This window comes from Nerophis ophidion, linkage group LG03 (genome assembly GCF_033978795.1).
Source record: "Nerophis ophidion isolate RoL-2023_Sa linkage group LG03, RoL_Noph_v1.0, whole genome shotgun sequence".
Lineage (NCBI taxonomy): Eukaryota > Metazoa > Chordata > Actinopteri > Syngnathiformes > Syngnathidae > Nerophis > Nerophis ophidion.
In genome coordinates this window covers 21,259,851-21,269,441 of record NC_084613.1, presented here as the reverse complement: position 1 = coordinate 21,269,441, position 9,591 = coordinate 21,259,851, and the positions used below count along the sequence as shown (strand labels likewise).

At 38.9% G+C, this 9,591-nt stretch overlaps 1 protein-coding gene across 7 annotated transcripts in view; it reads right to left on the bottom strand.

The window, feature by feature from the left end:
• LOC133549306 (ankyrin repeat domain-containing protein 26-like) overlaps positions 1-9,591 on the bottom strand; it is a 69,834-nt gene that overhangs the window by 3,166 nt on the left and 57,077 nt on the right. For 4 of the 7 annotated variants that reach the window (XR_009806062.1, XM_061894565.1, XM_061894566.1 and 1 more), the window contains 7 exons: positions 6,373-6,878; positions 6,135-6,287; positions 5,871-6,046; positions 3,929-4,001; positions 3,613-3,831; positions 1,223-1,446; positions 942-1,149 (listed from right to left, as the gene is read on the bottom strand). Coding sequence is in view for 4 of the 7 variants with exons in the window: in XM_061894565.1 (XP_061750549.1) it covers positions 942-1,149; positions 1,223-1,446; positions 3,613-3,831; positions 3,929-4,001; positions 5,871-6,046; positions 6,135-6,287; positions 6,373-6,878 (1,559 nt within the window). In the remaining 3 variants the exon portion in view is untranslated. Of the gene's footprint in view, positions 1-941; positions 1,150-1,206; positions 1,447-3,612; positions 3,832-3,928; positions 4,002-5,870; positions 6,047-6,134; positions 6,288-6,372; positions 6,879-9,591 lie in introns of those variants that run through there. The other 3 variants (XR_009806063.1, XR_009806064.1, XM_061894568.1) reach the window with 2 other exon arrangements.

Below are 9,591 nucleotides of genomic sequence, written 5' to 3'. Positions count from 1 at the left end.
TGTATTACTGATGGTAACCTTTGTTACTTTGGTCCCAGCTCTCGTCAGGTCATTCACCAGGTCCCCCCGTTTGGTTCTGGGATTTTTGCTCACCGTTCTCATGATCATTTTGACCCCATGGGATGAAATCTTGCGTGGAACCCCAGATCGAGGGATATTATCAGTGGTCTTGTATGTCTTCCATTTTCTGATAATTGCTCCCACAGTTGATTTTTTTCAAACCAAGCTGCTTGCCTATTGTAGATTTACTCTTCCCAGTCTGGTGCAGGTCTACAATTCTTTTCCTGGTGTCCTTCGACAGCTCTTTGGTCTTGGCCATAGTGGAGTTTGGAGTCTGACTGTTTGAAGCTGTGGACAGGTGTCTTTTATACAGATAACGAGTTTAAACAGGTTCCATTAATACAGGTAACGAGTAGAGGACAGAAGAGCTTCTTAAAGAAGTTACAGGTCTGTGAGAGCCAGAGATCTTCCTTGTTTGAAGTGACCAAATACTTATTTTCCATCATAATTTACAAATAAATTCTTTAAAATTCTTACAATGTGAATTCCTGGATTTTTTTCACATTCTGTCTCTCACAGTTGAAGTGTACCTATGAAGAAAATTACAGACCTCTCTCATCATTTTAAGTGGGAGAACTTGCACAATCTGTGGCTGACTAAATACTTTTTTGCCCTACTGTATGTATATATATATATATATATATATATATATATATATTATATCATATCTTGTTATCGGGATATATTATATATTAATTGTGATTAACTACATTCCAAAAAAGTTATGCTTACTAGGATAAAGAGAAGACCTACACATGTCGAGAACGCTTAGCCTTTCTGCATAATATGGCACAGCTGACATTTTTAGGGATAGAGTCAAAGTAGCAATGCTTGTAAAATGCTAATTGTGTGCAGTAATTGTCATGAAAATCTCAACAAACCTTAGCCAAGTATTCCTCCACATTGCTGCCCTGTCCACTAGCCACAGAAGCGAGGATTCTCGTGCTGTGGCCTCTGTATGGGGGGGGCCCTATTTGGCTGGATGTTGAAGCGAGGGGAGTCACGCCCCCTGGGGGTCCTGAGGCGACAAAAGACTTGCACTGCTCACTGAGCAACTTAGCATTGGCTTCTGCAAGGCGACTGTTACTCCTGCGAAATGAAAACAAGCAAATTGACCTTTGATTGAGGGATTTGAGATGTATTTACCTGGCTATGTTTGGACCTTTTTAGATCAGCAGTCAGGGATTTCCTGAGCCACTGCTCCTCTCTGTGCATCTGACGGTAACGCTTTAAATCTTTCTGTAGGGTGTCCATTTGGGTAATGGTTTCATTTTGGCTGTTAGTAGCTCTCCTCAGATCACCCTCCAACTCTTGGATCTTGGCGCGTAAACTAAGCTCGGAGGAAGCTTTGATCTGTTCTTGTGCCTCCTGCGTTGCTGCCTGGGACTGAGAAAAACACACCGACTATGTCTGCTGTCTTGACTTGTTTTTGGTACAGTATACTTTTTATGTCAGGGGTGTCTGAACCTTTTGTGAATTAAAGATGCTAAAGTAATCCAGTTTAGGGCAATATACAAACCCCGTTTCCATATGAGTTGGGAAATTGTGTTAAATGTAAATATAAACGGAATACAATGATTTGCAAATCCTTTTCAACCCATATTCAATTGAATGCACTACAAAGACAAGATTTTTGATGTTCAAACTCAAACTTAGAATTTCATGGCTGCAACACGTGCCAAAGTAGTTGGGAAAGGGCATGTTACATCACCTTTTCTTTTAACAACTCTCAATAAACGTTTGAGAACTGAGGAGACACATTTTTGAAGCTTTTCAGGTGGAATTCTTTCCCATTCTTGCTTAATGTATAGCTTAAATTGTTCAACAGTCCGGGGTATCTGTTGTCGTATTCTAGGCTTCAAAATTTTCAGCGGGAGACAGGTCTGGACTGCAGGCAGGCCAGTGTAGTACCCGGACTCTTTAACTATGACGCCACACTGTTGTAACACGTGGTGTGGCATTGACTTGCTAAAATAAGCAGGGGCGTCCATGATAACGTTGCTTGGATGACAACATATGTTGCTCCAAAACCTGTATGGACCTCTCAGCATTAATGGTGCCTTCACAGATGTGTAAGTTACCCATGCCTTGGGCACTAATACACCCCCATACCATCACAGATGCTGGCTTTTGAACTTTGCGCCTATAACAATCCGAATGGTTATTTTCCTCTTTGTTCTGGAGGACACCACGTCCTCTGTTTCCAAATATAATTTGAAATGTGGACTTGTCAGACCACAAAACATTTTTCCACTTTGCATCAGTCCATCTTAGGTGAGCTCGGGCCCAGCTAAGCTGGTGGCGTTTCAGGATATTGTTGATAAATTGGTTTGGCTTTGCATAGTAGAGTTTTAACTTGCACTTACAGATGTAGCGACCAACTGTAGTTACTGACAGTGGTTTTATGAAGTGTCCCTGAGCCCATGTGGTGATATCCTTTTCACACTGATGACGGTTTTTGATGCTGTACCGCTTGAGGGATCAAAAGTCCGTAATATCATCGCTTACGTGCAGCGATTTCTCCAGATTCTCTGAACTTTTTGATGATTTTATGAACCGTAAATGGTAAAATCCCTAAAATCCTTGCAATAGCTCATTGAGAAAGGTTGTTCTAAAACTGTTTGACAATTTGCTTACAAAGTGGTGACACTCGCCCGATCCTTGTTTGTGAATTACTTAGCATTTCATGGAAGCTGCTTTTATACCCAATCATGGCACCCAACTGTTCCCAATTAGCCTGCACACTTGTGGGATGTTCCAAATAAGTGTTTGATGAGCATTCCTTAACTTTATCAGTATTTATTGCCACCTTTCCCAACTTCTTTGTCACGTGTTGCTGGCATCAAATTGTAAAGTTATTGATTATTTGCAACAACAAAAAAAAAGATTATCATTTTGAACATCAAATATGTTGTCTTTTTAGCATATTCAACTGAACATGGGTTGAAAATGATTTGCTAATCATTGTATTCCGTTTATATTTACATCTAACATGGAAACAGGGTTTGTACATTAAGCTGTCTGAACAAAACCTTTTAGCTTAATGTCATAGCTGACAAAGCAAAATAGTCTAATTTCTAATAATTAATGTTGTCAAATAATTTAGCTTTTAAATCCGATTAATCACACTTTTGTATTTGAATTCATCATTAAATTACTTGCACATACTTATGTTTTACTTGAACATGTTTAATTCCTTTGTTCAAAATCCGGTAAAGGTATTATAAAAAGTTCTGTCGGAGTTTAATTTGAAGCAAACTTCTGTATGCTTATGCATTGACTTGATTACTGATCTTCACAACCTACGCTGCCTTCCAGGTAGCCATTTGCTCTTATTGTAAAGAAGCTCAAAATAAATTGTAAGTAAAAAAAAAATATATTTAAAAAAGAAAAAATGTGATTAACCTACAACTACACAATTAATGCAATCATTCATCACAAGAGTTGACTCATTATTTTTTACAGCCCTGCTTATTAAATATTAATTTATTTTATTTTAAAAGCGAACCGCTGCCTCAAGGCCACACTTTGGCCACATCTGCTGTTTTTTACCTGCAAGAACAGGTTGACTTCCTGTAGTTTTTTTTGTACTTCCTGCCGGGCCTTGTCCTCTATCTCGCGACGGTACTGGTCCACCTGCCTCTGCTCCATCTGAGAGGTCTCTACTTTGCGTCTCAGGTTCTGTATCTCCTCCTCCAGGTGCTTCTTGTTTCTCTCCATCAGGCTACGGAAGGACATTTGCCTCTTCAGCTCTGCCTGAAGCTCGCTCACCTGGTGTGGACGAGGAATAGAAACATGCAATGGAATATAGGGCAAATATCAATTTCTGTGTCACATCAAAAGTTAAGATTTACTGCGCTGGACAAACCTTTTCTCTCTCAACTTCACTTGCTTGCTGGTCCCGCAGTCTTCTCTTCGCTGACTTAAGTACGAGGCGTTGTCTGTATTCATCAGGAAAATACAACTGAATTAAATAAAGCTATCGTACTCTTCCGACTCTAAGCCACCACTTTTTTCCAACGCTTTGCACCCTTAAAAAACGATGCGTCTAATTGAAAGATTTTTCTTTGCTAACGGCCATAAAGTTTCGTATTCAATAAATATTTTTATATTACTCCTACAGAGACACTAAAAAGGTGTGTTATTGTTTGTGCTATGGCGTCATCTTTTGAACTATTCCGCTCACTGGGGGTTGAAAATGTACTTCCTGTTTTGTTCTGCTTTAAAGGATTCTTCACTCTTAGCAACGTTTGTACATTTTCCAGTATAAATAAAGGGGCATACAAGCCACGTACAATTGACACTTTCATTGTTTTTTTGTTTCTTATACATTTACATGATCATAAAGGAGCAGATGGAAGAATACTATTCTTATATTTATCTGCCCCACAAATTATTTTAGATGACTTTATAACTTCCCTCCACCAACACCCGAACTCCAACATACTTTTTAAATTTCCTTTAAGCATTTTCACAATGAAACGTCCAATCTAAATCAAAATTCAGTTTGATATAATTCCAGTTTTCTCGTTTTATAACTCTTTTTAAATTCAAAGATATTCTTACAGCTTTTTAAGTCTTTGTTTAGAGAATTCCATGCTTTCACACCAGCCACAGACAAGCACATTTGTTTCAAATTTGTTCGCACTCTTGGATGTTTAAAGTCATATGGCCTTCTGTGGTTCTCATCTTCAGATGTGAACATGGATAACTTTTGTATGTCCTTCGGAAGAACTTTATTTCTAGCTTTGAACATCATTATTAGTTTTCAATTCTACAATGTCTTTTAGTTTTAGTAATCCTGACCTAATGAAGAGTGGATTTGTGTGGTCTCTATATCCTACCTTAAAAATGATACAAATTGCTCTTTTCTGTGAAAGAAATAAAGGCATTATGTTGCTATATGTATTTCCCTATATTTCTGCACAATAATTGAAATAAGGTGAAATACTTGAGCAATACAACATTCTCTTTGTGTTTATACGGAAAACTATATTTAACCTCGTTCAAAATAAATACGCTTTTAGATACCTTATTTTTCACATGCATTATATGAGCTTTCCATGTCAACTTTTCATCTAAGATGACTCTAAGATGACTCCAAGAAATCTGATTTCAGACACCTTCTCAATTTTCACATTGTTTATGGATAAACTAATTTCTATCTTTCTTTTATTACTGAATACCATAAATGTTGTCTTTTCCAAATTTAAAGAGATTTCATGCATATTTGTACGTGGTATCGTAATGCAATCAAGCTACCATTGTTAGCATTAGCAAATATGCTAGCACATATACAAGTGTCTGTGTTAGTTTTATTAACTTACAATGGCATTATTTTTGTATCGTTTCAGTTTTGAAATCCACTAAATCGTCACCATGTAGGTATTGATTCTGTTTAGCTGATTGGAGAGCTCGCCTCTGCAACTAGTGGGCCCATGCCAATGACTTCTGTTTTGTTTGATCAGCCATTTTACTGCCATGGGCAGGCACCGTTTGGAAACAATTAAGGTATGTAAATAACCAAATACTAAATATTTACTATCAGCATATCTGCGGTTTATAGCCCTGTGCAGCAAATACATGTAAAAATAGTTATTTATTTTATAATGTGGTAGGTGCGGCTTAAATACCGGTGTGCTCTATAGCCCAAAAAGTAGTTAACACATTGGAAACAGTATACAGTATGTTGACAACCTACTTTATTGGGTTCTAGTGTACTTCCTGACGGTACATAAAAACTCAACTTTTAGTTTTTTCCATATATTTCATTCTTTAATCAAAACTATGTTTGTGTAGGGTGTCAGCACCTTTGCACAGTCTCTTCCAACTGTCGGACTGTATTGTTGGATGTGGTTGCAGCAGACAGCGCCTCTTTCTGTTTCTGAAGAGCAACAGTGAGTTCTTTCTCTCTTTCATCCAGACGACTCCTGAGCTCACTGACACGTTTTTCTACTTGCAAAATTTGCGAGTCTCTATCGTCCAGCTGCATGACAAGGCAGACTCTTCATTAACAAGGTTAAGAAAAACATGTCACTATCAGAATTGTTTATGACAGTGGTCCCTATAATTACCTTTCTTTTAAGCTTGTCCGTTTCTTTGAGGAGCCGAGCTTTCTCTTCCTCCGAATCACTTCGATAATTCATATAAACCTCTAAAGAAGCCTCGCACTTTGACAGCTTCTTCGACGAGTCGGCTAACTTTGTCTGCTGGTCCCTCTGCTGAGCCTGTACCAGGGCAAAAGTAAAAAAAATAAATGTTCAATTATGTAAAAAGCATCAGATCATCTATGGTACAGGGATTTCATCTAACCTCTCTTTCATTTTTCTCCACTTCCATTTGGTGGATTTGTTCTCGGAGCTCACTATTCTGAGCAACCAGATCCTGGGTCCTACTCTGCGCAAGGTGTATTCTCTCCTCAGAGTCGGTGCGAAGCTTGGACACAATGTCAGAGAAATTCTTCTGGGCGTCTGTCACAGCGCTCTCCTTTTCAATACATTTGTTTTGGACCTCCTCCAGCTTTTGCCGTAGCGCAACAACCTCACTTTGGGTTTTGGTCAGGCGCGCCTCAGTGTCTTCTTTGCACCCTCCGACAAAGCCGAGCATATCTTTCTCTGCCCGGAGAGCAGCCTCCATTTCTTTAATGCGCGTAGCTATCTGGACATTTTCACGCTGCATGGTGGTCAACTGCTGGTTCTTCTCTTTGACCAAGTTCTCAGCTGTACGTTTGTCTTTCTCTAGTGATTTTAAACGTGCCCTGGACTTAACTAGCTTCTGACTCTGTTTGTTAGCCGCTTCTCGTTGACTGGCCATTTCATCTGGAAAGATTACAATATGAATTAAAAGCAGAGTACAGGTATAACTCAAGACAATTACAGTGCTTGCACTGCACATGAATGAGAGGAGAATCAAATTATTGGTTGGAGCGGGTCGGCCTTGTTTCCATTTGACCGAATGCAATACGAAATGCGGACAGGGTTCTAAATCCGGTTCAAGCTAAATGCTTTATTTCACGATGCAGTCTATTTCTGTGTACAAAAAGCTGCTGTTTTTCCCCTTAAAAACACAGCTTATTCACCCTTATAATTCACATTTATGTGATAGTACAGCATAGATGTACGGATTAGGTAAATTAATAATAATAATAATGGATTAGATTTATATAGCGCTTTTCGGGACACTCAAAGCACTTCACAGAGAAGTGAGAACCGATCATTAATTCACACCTGGTGGTGGTAAGCTACTTTCGAAGTAGACTGACAGAAGAGTGGCTGCCAGTTTGCGCCTACGACCACTCCGACCCCCACCTTTCATTCATCAACTAGTGTGAGCAGCAATGGGGCTGTCAAGAGGTGGGGCTCTAACCTGCAACCTTCAGGTTTCTGGCACGGCAGCTTTACCCACTACGCCATGCCGCCCCAAAAATTAATATATATATAATATCATAAATCATTACAACAAGCAAACAGTGTGGATTATTTAAATCTCCTCCAACAGCCCGCTGAGACAACTAACCAAGCCAAAGAACCGTGACTCTAATTCAAGTTAAGTTGCTCAAAAAATCAGTTCACTCTCTAAACAATTTTTATTCATTCCAATTCTAAATCAATCTAGAATTTTTGAGAATCGAGTTAAAAATAAAAAATTATTTTTACTTCTATATTTAAGAATTAAAAAAAAAATGAAATAACTAATATTAAAATTATTATTGATATTGTGACTATTAATGACTATTACAAGAAGGGCTTCCTTCTTACATGGTAGCCTCTCAGTCCATGGCGATGCAAAACACGCTTGACCGTGTGTGGACACTTGACACCTGTGTTCCGGCAGCTTACAAATAATTGCAGACCTGCTTTTTGGTGGTTCTCGGTTGACTCTTGATCACCTCCAACCAATTTTCTCTCAGCAGCAGGTGATAGCTTGCGTTTTCTTCCTGATCGTGGCAGTGACAAAACTGTGCCATGCACTTTATACTTAGGAACAATTGTCTGCAGTTGCTCTTGCTACCTTAAAGGCCTACTGAAACCCACTACTACCGACCACGCAGTCTGATAGTTTATATATCAATTATGAAATATTAACATTGCAACACGTGCCAATACGGCCGGTTTAGTTTACTAAATTACAATTTTGAATTTCCCGCGAAGTTTCTTGTTGAAAACGTCGCGGAATGATGACGAGTGCGCGTGACGTCACGGACTGTAGAGGACATATTAACACAGCACCATTTGTGGCTAAAAGTCGTCTGTTTTCATCGCGCAATTAAACAGTATTCTGGACATCTGTGTTGCTGAATCTTTTGCAATTTGTTCAATTAATAATGGAGAAGTCAAAGTAGAAAGATGGAGTTGGGAAGCTTTAACCTTTAGCCACACAAACACACAGTGATTCCTTGTTTAAAATTCCCGGAGATGAAGTTTTACTATGGATCAGAGCGGTCACGCGAACATGGTTCCCGACCACTTGTCAACTGGCAGGTTTCGGTGAGAACATTGTGGTAAAAAGTCGCCTCTTACCGGAGATCAGCTAGGCTTGCGCCGTCCATGCATCTGCTGTCGACTTCCCTAAGAGACTGGCGTCAAGACACCCGTGGACACACCCCTCCGACTATCAGGTACTATTTAATCTCACTAAAACACTAGCAACACAATAGAAAGATAAGGGATTTCCCAGGATTATCCTAGTAAATGTGTCTAAAAACATCTGAATCTGTCCCAATGCAATCGCCTTTTTTTTTCTTTTTAACTTTATTTATTTATTTTTTTCTAGTCCTTCGCTATCAATATCATCATCCACAAATCTTTCATCCTCGCTCAATTTAATGGGGGAATTGTCATTTTCTTGGTCCGAATAGCTCTTGCTGCTGGAAGCTCCCATTAAAAACAATGTGAGGATATGAGGAGCCCTCACCCTTGTGACGTCATCGTCTGCGACTTCCGGTAAACGCAAGGCTTTTTTATCAGCACCAAAAGTTGCGAACTTTATCGTCAATGTTCTCTACTAAATCCTTTCAGCAAAAATATGGCAATATTGCGAAATGATCAAGTATAACACATAGAATGGACCTGCTACACCCATTTAATTAAGAAAATCCCATTTCAGCAGGCCTTTAAGCTGCTTTGAAATGGCTCCAAGTGACTTTCCTGACTTGTTCAAGTCAAAGATTAGTTTTTTCAGATCTGTGCTGAGTTCCTTTGACTTTCCCAATGACTAATGACTGCATCACATGAGCCCTATTTAAATGGCTCAGAGAACTCAACAGGTGTCGTCAATTATAATCACTCACATGAAGTTAAGAGGCCAAGCCATGAAGCTAATTTGATTTGATTGTAACTTTTCTACATCACGAAAAATTCATAATTTATTTTGCTGTATGTATACTTTTGACCCAGCATATTTGGTCACATTTTCAGTAGTATAATATCATAAAAGAACCAAACTTCATGAACATTTTTTGTGATAAACATGTATGCAATCTAATCACTCTATCACAAAAAAATAAGAGTTGTAGAAATTATTGGATACTCA